At 42.7% G+C, this 19,403-nt stretch overlaps 1 protein-coding gene across 1 annotated transcript in view; it reads left to right on the forward strand.

Moving 5' to 3' along the window:
• FOXO3 (forkhead box O3) overlaps positions 1-19,403 on the forward strand; it is a 125,484-nt gene that overhangs the window by 98,932 nt on the left and 7,149 nt on the right. The window contains exons 2-3 of the mRNA XM_066613212.1: positions 8,658-10,093; positions 18,681-18,713. Of these exons, the coding sequence (XP_066469309.1) occupies positions 8,658-10,058 (1,401 nt within the window). The 3' untranslated portion in view covers positions 10,059-10,093; positions 18,681-18,713. The remainder of the gene's footprint in view (positions 1-8,657; positions 10,094-18,680; positions 18,714-19,403) is intronic.

The raw sequence follows: 19,403 nt of genomic DNA on the forward strand, positions 1-19,403 counted from the left end.
AGAAACCTAAAATTGGTGTATTTGTAGGTGAGAAGCAGCCATGATCCTGTCATGAAGAAATGAGGTACTTTTCTGATAAGCTACTGTATAATTTTTTTTGGAAAAGCAAGTTCCTAGTTTGTAGCCCTGTCACAAGGCACAACAGTTCATACGTAGCTATGCAAAAAGAAAATCTTTCACACAGCTATGTCTGATGCAGCACATGGAGACCACTCTTTGCACAAGTGAAAAATTCAGGACCAGGCTCTTTGAAGTTGAACATGCTGGTTTGATTAGTTGTAGTGTTTGTTCCCTGGTCACTAATATACAGCATTTCCTGTTATAAAATAGCAAGTTGAGTCACAATTTCCCAGACTTAGTGATCTCAGTAAAATGGGTAGATTCATAACAGAAGGATAGCATTGACTCAGCCTTGTGACCTTTCACATAAAAATAGTATTTCTAGGATGGAATATAGTGAAGCAGTAGTAACACATTCATTTTATACCACAAGAGGCTTATTCCAATCCAGATATGCAAACTATAGTAATAGCTGTGAAGAAAATGCAAGGAATAGTGATTTTAGAATAGGAATAGAATCTTTAGAATCATCACTCTCTTCTCACTATTGGTTTGAGGGCTCAGGCCAGCTGCCATTGAACCATCATTGCTCTGCACTCTCCATAGAAAGTTAAATATAGAAATACATACCCCCACATTTGCTTGCCAAGAATGTTCAGGTTTAGTAAAGCAACATATGAATATTCCACAATTTACCTTTACTGTTTGTTCCAGTAATTCCTTTCAACCCTGTTGATTGTGTTTACTTCACATACTACAAACAATTGTGCTAGAGAGCTGCTACTCAAAAAAGTAGGACCAGTTTTGGAAGCAAAGACCCATGTGATTGACTTTACCCACCTGGTTGACAGGTTTAAATATGACAGGCCTGCCTCAGGATCAACCTGCAGAAAAGCAGCTCCCATTATGGGGCTGTGACATGTAAAGGAAACCTGTTTCACAATAGAAGCTATAAAAGATAAGGTTTTGGTTTTCATAAATGGATATTCCTGATAGCGTGGCTTCTCACTATGTACTCTACCCTTCATTCATAAGGTCATCTCTAAAGCAGATGGCCACTTACCACGTCTGTGATTTTGAATTTTCCACATGAAGGGCCTACCTATGCAGAGCCTGGCCATTCTGTGAACATAAGAACAGCCCCACTGGATCAGGCCATAGACCCATCTAGTCCAGCTTCCTGTATCTCACAGCAGCCCACCAAATGCCCCAGGGAGCACACCAGATAACAAGAGACCTCATCCTGGTGCCCTCCCTTGCATCTGACATTCTGACATAGCCCATTTCTTAAATCAGGAGGTTGCACATACACATCATGGCTTGTAACCTGTAATGGATTTTTCCTCCAGAAACTTGTCCAATATCCTTTTAAATGCATCCAGGCCAGACGCCATCACCACATCCTGCGGCAAGGAGTTCCACAGACCAACCACATGCTGAGTAAAGAAATATTTTCTTTTGTCTGTTCTAACTCTCCCAACACTCAATTTTAGTTGATGCCCCCTGGTTCTGGTGAGTCAAGTATTGTCACATTTGTGTAGCCACTGAGAAATGGGGTAGGCTCTGGGAAGCTTACCTGCGCAGACATCACTTTTCCGTCCCCTGTCTTGAGAAATTTGCCAGTCTGCTCTTTTCACTGCAGCATCTGCTGGTAAACTAATGGGCAAGTCCTCAGCACTTCCATTGTAGGACCACTGGTTCCACACCAAAGTTTCCTGAGCAAGCTTAGGTTGAACTTGCAAAGCAATGAGTTCTCCATGCCTTATTAATAAAAAATAATAAAAAATAATAAAAATAAGGTTAGTCACCACAGCATTGATTTAGCAGCAGCAGTGCTTAAGATGGGGCATCAAACATAAAGCCCCCTTTATATCTTTACTTTTTATCCGGCCCCATGGTAATTGGGCTCACCGAGTGCTGCCCTTTCAGCAGCACTGCTTTGACCAAGGCTCTGGAAAGGAAGGGTAAGAGATGGAGATGCTGAGACTCTGAGAGAGCCCAATTAGGTTAGGCAGTCCTTTCAGCAGCACTGCTTCTGCTGAGGCATCACTTCATAGGCCCTCTCTCAGCTGCTGAGCTACAATGCGATGCCTTGGAAGAAATAGCACTGCTGAAACGGCAGGCCATGTGGAAACTGGGCTCTCCACTTGATAATTGGGCTTCTCCATATCTTGAAAATATGATCAAGATTTGGTCATGTTCCCTTCTGTCATTTGCCGCTAATGCGTTGCTATGTGAGAACAAAATGTTTGTTCCTAGTCAGCACCTGCTTAATGGCATCAGATCCTGCTTAATGATGTCACTTCTGGTCCTCAGCAGAGGCCGTAAGTGCTTTTCAGCCTGCTGTATAAAATGAGTTTGACAACATCCCTGACCTAAGAGAACCCAAGGTTGCTAGAGCATAGGGGAAGTGTCCCAGAGCTGACTGCTACAAACCCAATAATTGTCGTTCATCCCCTCTGTTTAATTTCCATTTTGAATCAGAGGAGTAAACTCCTGTATATGATTCCGCATTTGCTTACAGCCATCTAGAAGGGTTAATCAGGCAACCCAGGAATGTTTGCAAACTAGAGCTGAACTGGGGCAAAATATCTAAAAATATCTAAATATCTAATATCTAAAAATATCCTAATTTAGTTCATCTGCAAGTAGAGGTGAGATGTCCATGGATAAATTTCCGACCCATGAGGTTTCTAAATTTTTTTGTTACTGACAGTCTGGTTTACCTAGTCAATTTGAAGATGAATGCAGAATTCCAGAAAAGGTTCCTTTCCTTTGAGTTCAGGAGCTTGATGCATGCAGTGGGCTCCCACATGCTAAAAGGCTTTCCCATTCCCTGCCATATGGTTGGTAGTTCCATGCAGGTCTCTTTGTAGTAATGCAGAGTTATCACTGGGAAGTCTGCACATCAGAAGGTCTGTTGTGCGTGTCAAAGCACCCATAGGCAGGCCTTTGTACTGGAGTCACAGTTGCATGCGTACTGTTTTATACTAACAAGAGTTGCTGTCGTGCCTGGCCAGAATATAGGGTATGGGGTGGGGGGGGAATGTCTCTGTGAGAGTTGCTTCCAATGTCCAATGAGTGCCGGAAGTGCAGGTTTGGTGGAGTGGAATGGAATGTTCTCTGTAGTTTTCCAAGAACAAAAACAGCTGGGCAAGAAGCTACTGAGACAGTTTCTAAATTTGAAAAATAAACGCCGCACAGCCGTTTAACTGTTGCCATCTCTGCTCATGAAGTTCCTCATAAACAGAGCACACTTGGTATATTTCCTCTGAATGAGAGGCTGTGCCTGATTTTTTTTCTCTCCCTTTAATCCTCAGACTTTCCCCCTCCTCTCCTGTTTGTGGTTAGACTTCTTAAAATTACAACATTTGGATTATTGACAGTTCCATTTCTCCCTGTATTTCCCTCCCCAGTGGAAAAAAGCAAACTGCAAGCAGCATGCTCTCTGAAAGCAAAACAAATGTTACTTATTAGAGGTCTCCTGTGGTCAGCAGAAGGCTGTCTATAGGATAACTGGAAATTGTGCTGCTAACTGAAAGTCGGATGTGTTCAGCCAATTCCCAGATGCTGTATTTTCAGCCAGGGTGGGTTTATTTGTTGAAACAGTTTAAAATGTTGTTAAAAATGAGCAAGGCAGAGCTCTGTGATTCAGCTGTACTTGTGCACACCTAGCTCCATGCACAACTCATGGTCATGGATGGGGATGCGCATCTGTCTGTGCCAAAAGAGACCACCAGTAGCCACCTCATTGAGGGCTGCAATCCAGACTGCAGCGTGTCTGGACTTGTGCATCTTTTGCTGGCCTGTTTGGTACCTGAACATCTCAAACTCTTCTCAGAGCAAACTCCCAAAGCTAATTAACATTTTAAAAATACTATAATAACCATTAAAAATATATAACGATACCCTTCCCCCCAAAAAACCTTGCCCATAAGATCCAGTTAAAACTAACAATCTCCTTGCTCCAAATGAAATTTGCACTTGACCCTTGAAAATGACCCTTCATCTTTTTTTTCTTTTTTTTTAAACTGCAAGTTACCTGGGCAGGGAGTTCCACAGTTGGGATGCCACCACCAAGAAGACCTTTACTCCTCCGACCCCTTGCTGGAGGTATACCTCCAGTATACCTGCCATCTCCATGTACATGAATCAGGAATATATGCAGATCCTCATCTGAACTGACTGCATGCATACTGGGGGAAATGCTTTTATTTAAAAATTGTGAATAACAGATAATGAGCCCTTGCAATTTCAGCAATATCCTACCCTCAGTTGTACTTAAACATTGCACTCCATTTAAAATATGGTTAAAGAAGACAAATATATTGGATTAAAAAATTGCCAACTAAGGACACAATCCTATGCATATCCTGTGCAATAGTAAGTCCTGTTGTGTTTGATGTGGCTTGTTCTCAGAAAGTGTGGATAGAATTGCAGCCTAAGCCTCAATATAATACATGTGCTGTTCTTTTCCATACTGCTCCTTTTTAAAGTAGCCAGTGAAACATCCTTTTAAAGCATTCAGTTTTCCAGGCACTCAGTGTTCAAAAGAGATTCTCTTGGGACTATTTTGACTAGTTCCTTAAATAACTAGCCACAGTAAGAGCACCTTGTCTGCACTACAGGAGGCTTGCAATAGCCTCCATATGGCATGTTTTCCCTGCTATGGTTGTTATTTACCATGCCGAGAGAATTGTCTCATGGAGAATCTCCACACCATCACCAGCCATTCCTGGCAGGAGCATAGGAATGCTTCTCACAGTAAGGATGATCACTGCCACATGGAGCATTTGCCATGCGTAGGCAGTTTCCATCAGATGATTTCCCAACTTGAATTGTTTATAAATCTCACTGAGGAGGGCTGTGAAAAAGCAAATGTTGAAATGCATAATTGTAGCCCTTTAGGAATCTCTTTGTACAAAAGCTGGAATGCAAAGTGAAACTTACTGGCCATGATCCCAAGGGCTGAAAGCCCAGAGGCATTCATTCTCCCCCGCTGGAATAGGGCAAGAGTTGAGTGCCATGTTTAGACATGGATCTTTCTTTTCCCCCCTCAGGCAATTGTGTCCTTGCAGGCTTAAGATCATGGGCACAGACATTAATACAGAGTGTTTTTTATGCTCCCAAATTCTAAAGATGATAATTTTTTTCTGACCAAAAAGTAAGATTTAGGTAAAACACATACTGAAAAAAACAGTTCAGTCCCAAACAGATTAGACTGAGATTGTTACTGATAGAATTTTGGACAGAAGAGAAGACAGGGCTGAACAGACTACTGGTGTACAGAAAACAACTTGTCAGTAGAGTTTAATTTTTGCCAGAATTGCCCAAGAATCTGTTCAGTGCCAGGACTCATTCCTAAAGGCAGTAAAAATAACAATGGAGCACCCTTGAGCATGTAAGAACATAAGAAGAGCCCCGCTGGATCAGGCCATAGGCCAATCTAGTCCAGCTTCCTGTATCTCACAGTGGTCCACCAAATGCCCCAGGGAGCATGCAAAACAACAAGAGACCTGCATCCTGGTGCCTTCCCTTGCATCTGGCATTCTGACATAGCCCGCGTTCAGAGAGTCTGTCCATCACCACTGAAACCATGCTCTACAATTTGCAATTTGTGGCAAAGAGCTGCAAGACAGAGCATACAGACTTGGAGGCCACCATTTCTACTTTGAAAAACTAGCAGTATGAATGTAGAAATACAGTGGTATTGTGCTTGACCTAAGAAAGCCCAGGTTTAAGTTTCAACTCAACCATAAATCTCTACAGACAGCCTTAGTTATAGTCGCTATTTCTGTGTCCAACCCAGAGACATGCAGTCAGGGGAGGCAGAGTCTCCCCTATCCTATCAGCGCGGCCTGCCTGTGATAGCGCATATGCTGCCCCCCAGTTTTTGAGTGATTGTGCCATCACAGGGGAGGCTGAGTTGCCACAAGCTCTAGTCTCTCTGAGAACGAGTCTCTCCAAGTCTTTCCGAGAGACTAGAGTTTGTGACCGTGGCAGCTCAGTCTCCCTGATGATTGCACAGGTACTGGGATTTCTGGGTAGCCGCCAGCATGCCTTGCAGTGTGATGTCATCCAGGAGCTCTGCGTGCTGTGCCTTCCCAGCCTTGGACCTCACTGCGCGTCACTGGTCCAACCTACCTCACAGGATTGTTTTTAGGATAAAGTGCTTAAACCTTGTGTACATCACCCTGAGCAATGTTGGAGAAGGATGGGATACTAATATAATAAATCAGTACTAAACCCTGGGTAATAGTTTGCTAAGAGCTTGAAAATAAAGGTAAAGATTGATACATTGGCATGGCTATATCAGCACTGGGTGATGTTAGTTAGGATTATGCTCTCAGATTTCTAATTGATGCAACTTGATTCTAATTGATATAACCCTGTTTATGAAAATAAACAGTATTATTCTACAAAACATCACAATTGTAGCGAGACAAGTAGCTTTTCTCAGGGATAGCAAATGGACTGGTACAAAAATCTGAACTAAGTGCACTGAGTCAGGCTCTCATGTAGCAGGAACTACATATCCACCAGCTGCACCTTATCTTCCTAAAATGAAGACTGATTTTTAAAATGCAGAAAAGGGGGAGGGGAGCTTTTAAGAGTTAAATCACACAACTCTCTTTATTTTTAAAAGAGTGGATTCCTTGTTGCATTGTTGGAGATGATAAATTGATACCACATGTTGATTCCAGACAAAAAAGGCTCTGTGTTCCAGTAGAGGCACTTGCAGCTGGTGTCTGAATTAATGGGCAAGCTCCATAAGGTAAACATGGTATGGAGGAGGCTGAAACAGACCCTGATCTAGGAGGAGTGGGGAAATTCCTACCGGGGAGGATCTGCCAATTTTCCTTGACCAAAAAAGAGGGGGGGAAAAATGAAACACTTTCAAATGGCATGCTGAAATAGGAAGGATGGTTAGCAGTCCATATCAAATAAGCTTAACAGCTCTGAGAGAACATACTCCATGAATCTTCTATCGTTTCAAAATCTGTGAATGAACAGGGCTGTTGAAATATAATGCAATATTAAACTATATTACAATATACAATATATTTTTCTATTGGTTTTAATGAGAAAAGGCAACCTTGTTTCAAGAGTAGCTCCTTGTAGCAGGTTGGAGACAGAGCTGGTCTGCTGGAGGGCTCACCAGATGCATGGTATTGAGACCCAAGTTACAAAGTCCTCAGATGTCTCAGACCATTAGGACTATGTTGATCTCACACTAGAATTTTGCTCCTGAATTCAAAAGGGGCAGGTGGCTGCAGTTTGTGAGATTCTGTTACCTTTTTGTTTTCAGCATTTATATAAGAAGCTGCCTTATGTGAACAGAGTCAGGAAACAGGTCCATCTAGCTCAACAGTACACTACTGGGTCCTACGTGGGCATGCCAGCGACTTCTGCATGTGAAGTGTCTTTTTTTCTATACTGAGCTAACATCCTTCCTCCTAGCTTGCTGCCAAAACACTTATACTTGTCTTTTCTACACAGAGAAAAATAATCTTTGCATTTATTTCTACTTAAGCATATAGCAGTTTTGCCAAGAATTTACCTTCAAAATTCTGTCGTTTATTCACCAAACCCAAAACACTGCTCTGATCTGTATTTTAAGACTAGGATCTTCAGCCAATTTCTCTCTCTCCAGCTAAACTTAAGGTACTTCCCAAGGGAGTTGATGGAAACTGCCTTTCATGTATTGGCCCACTATCTTGCATCAGGTCTATCCAGCCTAGCGTGACTTATATGGCATGGAGATTTCTGGGCAGCTGATGTGTTTTCCCTTTTAGTGCAAACAGTTATAGTCACATTGAAGGCAATTTCACTTCCTGTTTCTTGTGGCAGTTGGCTGGAACTTGGCATCTCTAGGCCTTTTTACAGGTCCTTGAGATGTCTGTAACTCAGCAGCTGGCTGTGCTGTATATAATGGCAAGCCTTCTTCGGAAAATTATGAGATTGCTCTGGGTAGCAAAGTAATCGACCAGTTACTTCATTCACTGAGGGAGAGGGAAGAAAGGGGAAATTATGATGAGTTACTGTGGGATAAATAAGTATAGCAATTGCTATTTGCAAAAGAACCATTAGGTGAAAATATGTCAAAGGGTTTTTATACCCTGCCTTATCTTGAACGCATTTATTTAAAGACTTATTGCAAAACAAATCCCAGCAATATCTCTGTTTACTAACTTGGTTTCTACCAATACACGGATGCATCTACTTGATAAAAATAAACATCACAATACCTCAGCAAAAAAATGAGAAGATACTATTTAATGAAGGGAATGGGCTTTTTATCTTAATTAAAGAATGCAGATAATCCTTTTGGGAAACACATATTAACATTGTTTAGGAAGTCCTATTAAATGCATTGCTTAAATCAGATATTTACAACAATGACATCAGTGGTAGACACTCTTCCCCATGCCAGCTCTGATCTGTGGGGTTTGTGATATCGCTAAGGACAGGGACTCCATTACTAAATTGTAGCTGTTGATGACATCGTTGTTTTTGCATGTTGATTTTAGATTCCTGAGGTGGGCAAAGAAAACTTGTCCCCATTCTGAATTTCTTTTTGTATGTGTTTCTTGTAGAACTCGATCAGGCACAACTTGTCCCTCCACAGTCGATTCATCAGGGTCCAGAATGAAGGAACTGGGAAGAGTTCATGGTGGATGATCAACCCAGATGGTGGGAAAGGTGGAAAAGCACCACGGAGGCGTGCTGTTTCAATGGATAACAGCAATAAGTATACGAAGAGCAGAGGACGAGCAGCTAAGAAAAAGGCAGCCCTCCAAGCTGCACAGGAAGCGAGTGAAGACAGCCCTTCCCAGCTTTCCAAATGGCCAGGAAGCCCAACCTCGCGCAGCAGTGATGAATTGGACGCATGGACGGATTTCCGGTCTCGTACAAATTCAAATGCCAGTACAATAAGCGGCCGCTTGTCACCAATATTGGCAAGTACTGAGCTAGATGAGGTTCAAGATGATGATGCTCCACTTTCCCCCATGCTGTATAGTAGCCCACCCAGCATGTCCCCATCGGTCAATAAACCCTGTAATGTTGAGCTACCTAGGCTGACTGATATGGCAGGCACCATGAACTTGAATGATGGACTGACAGATAACCTAATGGATGACCTTCTGGACAATATAACTCTCCCCTCTTCCCAGCAGTCACCCCCAGGGGGACTCATGCAAAGAAGCTCAAGTTTTCCATATGGTTCCAAAGGTTCAGGTCTTGGCTCTCCATCAAGTAGTTTCAACAATGGTGTGTTTGGGCCATCATCTCTGAATTCCCTCCGTCAGTCTCCCATGCAAACCATACAAGAGAACAAGCAAACTACATTTTCTTCCATTTCTCATTACAATAACCAAACGCTGCAGGATCTGCTGGCATCGGATTCGCTCAGCCACAGTGATGTCATGATGACTCAGTCTGATCCACTCATGTCACAAGCTAGCACAGCTGTATCTGCCCAAAATGTACGCAGGAGTATCATGCTCCGGAGTGACCCAATGATGTCATTTGCTGCTCAGCCAAGCCAGGGCAATTTGGTCAACCAGAACCTGCTCCACCACCAGCATCAATCCCAGAATTCCTCTCTCAGTGGCAGTCGTGCCTTGTCGAATTCTCTTGGTACTGTCGGCTTAAGTGACACAAACAACATTGGGTTGGCCAAACACCAGCAACAGCCCCCTGTCAACCAGTCTATGCAATCACTTTCTGACTCACTCTCAGGCTCTTTGTATTCCAACAGCGTGAGCCTTCCAGTCATGGGGCATGATAAATTCCCCAGTGATTTGGACCTGGATATTTTCAATGGGAGCTTGGAATGTGACATGGAGTCCATTATCCGCAGTGAACTGATGGATGCAGATGGGTTGGATTTTAACTTTGATTCCCTCATCTCAGCCCAGAATGTTGTCACTCTGAATGTGGGAAACTTCACTGGTGCTAAGCAAGCTTCATCACAGAGTTGGGTTCCTGGCTGAAGGATTTGTGCAAAGAGGGGAAATGGGCAAAGCAGGTTAGCACCATTTGATCTCTTGGCTTTTGTTTTACTTCAGTAAGCTAGACATACCATATGGGCTGTGATAATGGTCATGTGCAATACCACAAGAGTTTTTATGTTATGTTATGTCTTGACAAAAAAAAAAAATCCTGGCTATGAAAGGGGAGGGTGGAAGTGGAGGTTGCAATGCTAGGTGTCCCCGTTATACAGTATGGGACCACTATAGCATTGACTGAAACCAATTTTATCCTTCAACAAGGGGGAAAGTAATATGTGCTTACTGAGAGATGTGCGGAATGATCTTATTCATGAATCTTACATAGGATTAGTTCTTAAGTACATGCAGCCTGTTTAGAGGATTCTGAATGTAAAAGCTTCGGGCCCAATCCCACAGATGGTACTGGCTCCTTCTCCTAGCATACGCACTGAATATCCAAACCTATGATGTCTCTTGTACCAAATGGGAAAATTGTTGCAACAATGCAGCCACAATATGCTAAAATGAGACTGTCTCATGGTGGTCTAACACATATTGAACCTCTTCACAAAGCTTTTCTGAGTGTGACTTTTCCCACTTGTTGGTGGCAAAATATATATCACCATTCAGAGGTTTGAACTGATACACATGGCTACTTGCTTGTGTCACGTACTTCTCACACTAGTGAATCTGCACTGAAATACTCACATGGAGATGGAGGAAATATATGATCAACAAAACAGACCACAGGAAATGCTACATACGCTGGATTCCCAAGTTATGGATATCCAAGTTACAGATGGCTGTGTTGCGCTCCGCACAGGTGCAGTCAATCCAGCGTGGTGCTTTTGCATAGGCGTGATAGCTGTTTTGACCTACATGTGTTCAGACTTCCAAGCAGACCTCTGGAATGGAACTAGTAACGTATGTCGGGGACATATAGCCCAATCCTATCCAAAGCTTCTGGAAATGAAATAGTGCAAAAGCCATGTTGTGATTGTGTGCTTTGGGGCTGCCAGCACAAACAGCCAGAGGTCAGCAGCTCCCAGATGCTCCTCTAGAACAGGTAGAATGGTGCCAGGGGGGGTTCATGGCAGGGGGTGAGAGGGGGAGGATCTCAGTGGCAGCAATGTACACTAAGATGCTGTCCCCCTTTTCCCCACCCCAAACATTCTCCTGAGTCTGCTCAGGCTTACTCCAACAAAATAGCTGGTGTCAGTCCAAGGAAATCAGTTGGCCGGCCAGCCTACAGGTAGGTAAGTAAGAAAATGTTTTACTTACCTCTCCTAGGCTGCCTGGTCACCCCTCCCCATAGCATACAGCACATGCTCCATCAGTGGCACAGCAAGCTATGGGCTGACAAGGGATAGGATTGGCCCTTAGTGTATTTATTTTGTAACATTTTGTTGATGATGAACTCATATGATAAGTTAATGCAAGGTTTAGTTGTTTTGTATGATTAACGGTAGCTATCTCATTGTTGTTTGTATGAAACTGTTGTCACAAATCTGCTATTACATATTGTTCTTTCACATCCTCTGTGACAGAGGACAAAAGGAAGGCAGGGACACAGCATGACAGTTGCAATTGAGAGACAAACTTTTTCACATACAAGGAAAAGATACACGTGCAGTATCTTTTCGTCTGCAAGTGAGAAAACACTTGGGAGAGGTGACTTGATCAGTAAAGCACCTTGACGTGAAAGAACTACAAACTACCCCTCAGCAGCAGACCTCCCCAGCCCCTTGCCCAGAACAAAGGTCCACGATGACACTGCCCCCTGCACAAAAATCCACTCCCCCCCCCACTCACCTGAGGCTCACAGAGCCTCGCACAACCCAGGACTGCATCGGGGAAGCCTCTCTGAGATTCCCTAACACTATAAACTGTGCTTCCGGGAAACTGGAAAACCGGAAGCACAGTTTCCACAGTTTCAGAGAGGTTTCCATGGAGTCCTAGTGGCTCGTGCCTGGGGCTTTTGCCCCATCGAACCTAATGGTAGGTCTGCAACTGGTACCCTTTCCCCCACCACCATTCCTCTGCTCAAACTGATAGCCTCTTGCAGGTATTTTCATTTTTTTTGTTTTGTTGAGGGACTGCTCTTAAATATTTTAAAATGCATTTGCTTTTCTTAACAAAAGACCACTGCTTACTCTCTCTTTATTAGTAGTATGTTCAAAGTGTCTTTTGCACAACAATATTAAGTGTGCCCATATGTACTGCTCAGATCCTAAGATTAGCAAGTGGGCCATTTTCTCTGGATTTGCACTTTAATTAGCAGTTGCGAATAAAAACAGGTTGAATATTAAAAACTTAATTTTCTAGTCTTCATGCTTAGCTGGAGGTGGAAACCTTTTAGATGCAAAACAAATATAGTTCAATTTTAGTTGCATGTTCAAATGAAAAGGCTGATTAACATTATAAAGCAATTTACTCCTAAAATAATTAATTGTACACAGCAAAGTGATGAATTTGGACTGGAAAGGGTTACTTTCTGAAGCGTTTACGTCCATATTATGGGAATGTTTCCCATCTCTGTATCCTTCTCAGGGCTTCTCATGCAGGGTCTCATTGATTTTTGTTGGATTTATTATAAGGCTGCCTGAAGAAAAATCACAATTTAAGGAAAGTGGGCATTTTTGCCTTCTGTTCTATAGAATGTTATAGAGCTGTAGCACATTATTGATTAAAAGAAAAAAGGTGCTTGCGGTTCCCTTTCCCTCTGCAAATCTAAGCTAAGAGAGAATGTACACACAAATAGTTTGCCAGGGACCTGGGCACAAGAGCACCAGCAGTGGTCAGGCACTGACCAATGGGTCCCAAAGCTCTCTGAGCAATCCTGAGCTGCCCGACATGAAGGACTGCTGCGGTGCAAAAATGGCTGCCACTGCATCTTATTGGCATTCAGGCAGCTGCCAGCAGCTCCTGACACCTCCTTGTGGGAAGGTGACATTCACCCCCTTCCCCCAAGTAAGGAAAGCAGCCCTGCGATGGGCCTACTCAACTCTGCATCAGCTATTTAGCTGGCACAGAGTAAGAACGCCTTGTTTTGGACCACAAGGCCCGTCTTGGGGCTCCAAATCTGGCAGAGCTGAGTTCCGCTGGTCCTGCTCCACTCCCTCCCCTGCCACACCTTCTCCCCGCCCTCTGCCTGCCTTGGAATGCCTCCTCCCTGCCCCCCCTTCCTGACTTACCTCTTCACCACCCGGCTCTCTCAGCGACCTCTAGGTGGTGGACCGCCAGCCTCCGACTGGCACTGTCCCAGCATGGGCTTGTGCTGGGCCAGCTTCAGCGCTGGGCTGTGCTAATACCCACAAACATGCCTTACTGCACATTTGCAACAGTGCACGCTGGCAGTGAGCTGGCATGTACTCAGTAGTATTGGGCCCTTAGGCCCTCCAAAGCAAACATGATTGACTGTGGAAGTAGAGGACGGTAAGAGAAACAGTACTACTCTTGCACTGTTCTTACCCCATCCTCACCTTCCCAACCAATCATATTGCTCTCTTGGGACTTTCCTTCCTTAAAAGTAAGCTGATTGGCTGTTTGGGGAGGATGGAGAAACTGCCTCTGTGATGATTTCATGGGAAGTTCTTCCTCCCCCATCCTGATAATCAGGTTGCCCACCAGCCCACTTGCCCATCAACACCATCTCTGCTGCCACTGAAATTGAAAATGATGTTGGAGGTAAGTAGGCAGTGGAGAGAAACTGCAGGGAGAGGGAGGAGGAAGTAGGAAGGCAACTCCCTCTCCCTCCTGCCCCTCCAGCCATATGGGAGGGGAGGGGGAAGCATTGGCGCTCATGTGTACATGAATGGGGCCCCTTAAAGCAAAGTGTCAAGGGGCCCAGAGCAACCTGGCACTGGCAGTGCCAGGACGCTTGCCCCTGGCAAGTGGATTTGTGAATGCCTGATATAATGCAGTATGAGATAATATAATAATAGCCCATCAGTTATGTGAGATTTTTTCTCTATGCTTTTTAAAGACCATTATGCTCTTCATATGATTCAGCAAAGATAATTGGAAACTTGCTGTTCTTATGGATGCCAAAATTATGGGATAGCACGCTCTCTCACAAGATGACAACATAACTTGGTATTTTTAGAACAAACATACCAGCATGAGGTGGACTTCTACTGCATTACCTCTTGTAATAGGATTGTATCATAGAATGTTACATTTTCAGTTTTTGGGGTTTGGTTTGGTTTTTCATTTTTGTGAATTAGCTGTGAATATTTTTCACTTAGCCTTTAGGTTCTGTGGTCCTGTCTTGCTCAATAAACTTGAGAGCTGCACAGTTTTCAATGTACAGTTTGCCTTTTTGCAGCCATCAGCTTTTCCTTGACAAATGAAGCCTGTCGAATGTAAAGGCAGCCTAGTCCAGCTAAACAGGGATAACAACTTGGGTTGCCAGATCCTTGTGATGGTTCCTGTATCTGTAATTTTTCCAAGGTAATGAAAGAGGATGTGGTCACTGTGCTTCCTGCTGAGTTCCTCCATGCAGAACACTACATAGATCTCAGGCAGGAGGGAAGAGTGGGTTAAGAGGTCTGCTCTGGTGGATAAACAGGGTAGGAGAGCAGCAACTCCACCCTTTTTTAATATCTGGATGAGGGCCTGGCAACCCTAACCAAGCTTTAGTTTTGTTAAACTAAATGTTCCATGTGAATCCCAATAGAGATTATGAGCTGAGAATGGGCTGAGGATGAAGTCTGTGTAACACTATAGAGAGAAAAGAACTACACAGATAGGAAACAAGTGCTAATTTCTATATAGTATTTCATTATCCAGGGCAATAATGAGAAATTTCCTGCAAATGTATTGAATATGCATTCCTTGGCTTAGCTTTAGTGAAATGTGAATGTCACAAATTAAGGCTGCTTCACTTACTTAGGAGTAAACCCCTCTGAAAAGAATGAGACTTATGTAGAAGTAAACATATATAGGATTGTGCTGTAAGTCACAAATTGCTCTTGCACAAGAGCACCTGAGATTCATTTACTGAAGATCTATAAATTAATTGAACCTCAATGTAAGTACTCAGGATCATTGGGGATCTCTACTTTTATAGCGATTTTTCCTTCTTCTTACTGGCCACAGTCACCTCTGATCTTTTTCCTTCCAGTTCTATTAATAGTAATAATAATAATATTTAACATTTGGATAACACTTGCTGAATGTGCCAGGAGCTTCTCATTTATTACCTTGAAGTTATCCTTCCAACAGCCCTGTAAAGCAAGTATTACTTTCCCCATATTTCAACGGGGAAGTTCCCAGAAGGATCCTAGATCAGAGTAAGAAGTGTCATTGAACAGTTGAACATTGTCATTGAACAACTATTTTTCTTTTTGTCTTGAGATGCTCTTGGGGAAGGTTCATAATGGTTGCCTTGACTTGGGGTGGTTCATGATGACATTTGAGAATGCGTGCTATCCTCGATTGTACTGCAGCCTTAAACTTCTTGATATCTGATTTAGACTGGGAGTTATGCACCCCATTAACTGAAAAGTTGATGTTGACTTTGTAGTCTTGAAATGGTATAAATTTGGGTTCTAAAAAGGGGGGAATGTTTCTTCAAGGAATTCTAAGCACAAAACAAAAACAAAAAAACCGACCAGTTGTCTTTTATATATAATTTAATTCTTATCCTTATTTTGTTTCTTTTCCTCTCCCATTTTCCCCCCTCTTCTGTCTTGATTTAAAATCTTGTTTTCATGATGAAGTGATTTAATTCGAGAAGGAGTGAAGACATTTGATTTATGAGAGCCCCTTCTATTACGCTTTCTCTTTTGAGTTTTCTCTGTATATTATTGTTAACATTTTGGGTTTCTTGCCTTTCCTGTGGCACACAGCCATGCTGTTGCCTCCTTTTAAATAGTTTGTTTTGGCCTTTTGACCTGTCGGTTTCATTTAACAACATTAGCAAATAAGAACTTGCCATTGCAAGAAGCAGTATTTTAAAAGGGGTAGCCTCCCACAGCCTAGCAGAGGAAAATCAACAAGCTGTGAATGCATGTAGCAAAATGAGGAGTTCCATCTGTTGTTATTGGTTTTTGTGCACTTGGTATGGATCATGTCAAGTGAGCTGCTCTCTACTGCAGCTAGGGGATTTTTCCAATCTGGATCTGATATTAAGCAGTGCTACTTTTGAAGTCCGCAGCAGTAGCATCTTTGCAAACCTGTATTCAAGCCCCTTACACTGAGCCATTAGGATTTTGGCTTCTTTTGTCTCTTTAATTAGTATCCATCTTTACTGAATTATGAATTACATGGTTATAAAGAGTGGCAAATTCAATCCTTATTTTTCCTAATGCCCTTGTAATTTTATTTCCATTATTTTTCTAGCTTTTCTAAAAGGCAGTGGTTCCCAAACTTACTGGGTTTGTGGCATACTCACAGGGCCACTGCATGGCACCGCACAGCCTCTTCCTGGATCACCAGGCTGGCATTGTGTGAAATCTCTCACTATTAGTATGAAATCTCATGAGAAGAGCACAAGATCTCGCTCATGCAATTTCTGCAAGATCTCGTGCTATTTTGGCCCAGTGAGCCAGGAAGAAGAGGACGCAGCGCCCACTTTAGGAATCTCTGCTGTATGGTGTATGTATAGTTAAGATAATAAACGTGAAATGTTTTATATACGCAGAAGTCAGTTGTCCTGGAGTCTCCAGAAATCAGCATCAATCTCCAGGTGACTACCAAAAACAATCCTGGAAATTTTTTTCAGGAAATTTCCAACATTAGAACACATTGGAAAAAAATACCCAGGAATATCTTTAAAATTGGCAATGCTAACTTAGAAAGTACTATTCAAATGTTTATTGCTGTTATTGCTATTACTGTTTTATACAGACTTATTGCCTTGTATCTATCTGGGGTGTTCAGATATTGTGAGATTTGTTGGAGCCAGACAAGCAACATTTTTCTGAGCAGTGATCTGTGAGTCCACACCCTCTATAGGGGGGGGGGGGAGGGAGAGAGAGAGAACTTGTACAGGAAACTCCAAGTGACTTTACTTTGAGATGCAGATGTTTGCCTTTCTGTGGGACATTCTCTCTTAAGAACTGTGAGTCTCAGAGTTACTGAGGCCTATATTTAGACTTGAGTTATCTGTTGGCAAGAAAAGTGGGATAGAAATGTTTTAAATAAATTAGACTCTGCTAGTATTTCCTATACACAGGAGCCAACAGGGTGTGGCAGTAAAAGAGAAGGACAAGTGCCATAATCATTAGGAACACTGAGATCTCAGGAAGAATAGGAAACAGTGCTGTTGACAGTCCCTTGAACTCGTGTGTGTAAATGAGTTAGGCCTCTGGTATCAGAGTGCACAGAAGAACTGACAGTAGATCCCAGCAGACAGTGTCTAAAGGGTACTTGTCACCTGGGTATTATTCATATACATGTGTGATGCATTGCCATGTCGGACTGTAAATACAAAGCAGGCGGCCAGAAATGTAAGGAGCTTAAACAAAAGGATCCAAAGAAGCTAAGCGGATCCTCCAGTTTTTCCAAAGAGATAAGGCCTGCCATGGGCAAAGAGGGAGCCCTGTGAAAGTCCTAAAGCATTGTTTCTTCCGAAGGTGCTTGTTTAAAAGCATCCCATGCTGTAACCCGTTACCTGATAGCAATGAACACTTTCAGTACAGTTTATGCTTCAGACATATCCATGACCTGTTCAGAAAAAAATCTGAAATCTTTTGGGGGGATTGCTTCAGTGGAGTTGCTGTGGCACAGTAATTGGCATGCATATTGCTGCCTTACAATATAATCCATAAACAGGTATACCAGCGGAGATCAGTCATTTGCAGATCATACAGTTACAGCACAATCCTACATATATCTACTCAGAAGTAAGTCCTGTTGATTATACAGGGCTTACTCCCAGGATTATATAAAATTGCAACCTTAGTTGGTTCCCTACCATAGAAAGTACTGTACTCCATATCAGATAAACAAGCTCCATGCCCCCCACCATTCTGTGTTGCCTAAATGTTTGTATTGGATTGAATGTTATGGCTTTCCTGTAGGTGAGCTCAAATCCAGTTTCAGCAGCTGCACATTTACTGTACCTTGCACTTGGGGAAACATCAGTGCGTCACCTTTCCATTCTGGACAGATTTCCAGTACAGCATAATTAACACCTGTGGGAACCAAATGGGTGTAGTAATCTGCATTAGGTAATACTTTAGAGTTTCTCTCTCGCCACTTCAACTGGAATAAGGTTAGAGAGCAGCAAATGAAATGATTTTCCAGTCCAGACAATATAAACACAGAATAACCAGGGTAATCCTTTAAGGAGAAAGTGAACGGGGCTCGAGGCAAGTACCCACCATTTTCTGCCCAGTGCCATGTTTGTAAATTCAGAAAATGGAAAACTGATTTTATGATTATAATTATATGCTTTTGGGGGGGGGGGAAACTAACAAAGTTGTCATTTAGTGAGCTAATGTGCCACTTATCAAAGAGGAAAATAAAAACTCTGTACAGCCAACTCCTACGACTTCTGGTCAAATGCTGTTGGTTGATAATTTCAATTAGCCTTAATCTTCATTGATTGGTAAAGAGAATTATTTCTTTTTCCAAAGGGTTATTTATCTTATTCACTAACATCCCTATCTGTTTTAGGTTGCAGACCTTTGCATTGGAGGAAAAGAAAAGGTAAATGCCTTCCTATAGGGTCTATTTTATTTACTTTTAAATTTCCTATGCCACCTTATCACTGAGATCACAAAAGCAGATCGAAATAATACATCAAAATGAAATAAGAACAATAGGAACAGTGAAACTAGAAACTAGATGGTATCGCAGAGATCTGGCCTTTCAAGACTTCAAAGTCTCATCAAACAAGCTATTGCCTGAAAGCTGGAAGAGGGGCCAGTAGGAAGCTATCACATTTTTGAGCCTAGTGCCACTACCAAGAAGGCCTGGTCTTGTCTGACAGTCAAAATGAGACTGCATAGTCAGCCTCATGTAGATCAAGGCTTCTCTGTAAGATCTTACAGGGCAAATAGAACCTTTGGGGAGAAGGCAGTTCTTAAAGTACTTGGGGCCCAAGCTAAGGATTGCTAGGTTTCTAGTACCTCAGAACTTGTGACTCAAGGGAAGGAACCTGGAGATAGAGGTACTAGATGGCAGGTGGAGGAGGGACAAGTGGAGTGGGGTAGAAGCTAGTGGCTCCTGGTAGAAGAAGGGGGCAGTATGTGACAGGGTAGAGGGCAATGTCTGGCCATATTTGGTAACTCAGGGATGGAAACTGATGAATGTGGGAGTTGAGCAAATGGTAAAATCTCTCATTGAGTAGAAAATGGCATGACCTCGGTTCTGGACCCTTATCCTGAGACTTTTTTT

This window comes from Tiliqua scincoides, chromosome 1 (assembly GCF_035046505.1).
Source record: "Tiliqua scincoides isolate rTilSci1 chromosome 1, rTilSci1.hap2, whole genome shotgun sequence".
Taxonomy (NCBI): Eukaryota; Metazoa; Chordata; class Lepidosauria; order Squamata; family Scincidae; genus Tiliqua; species Tiliqua scincoides.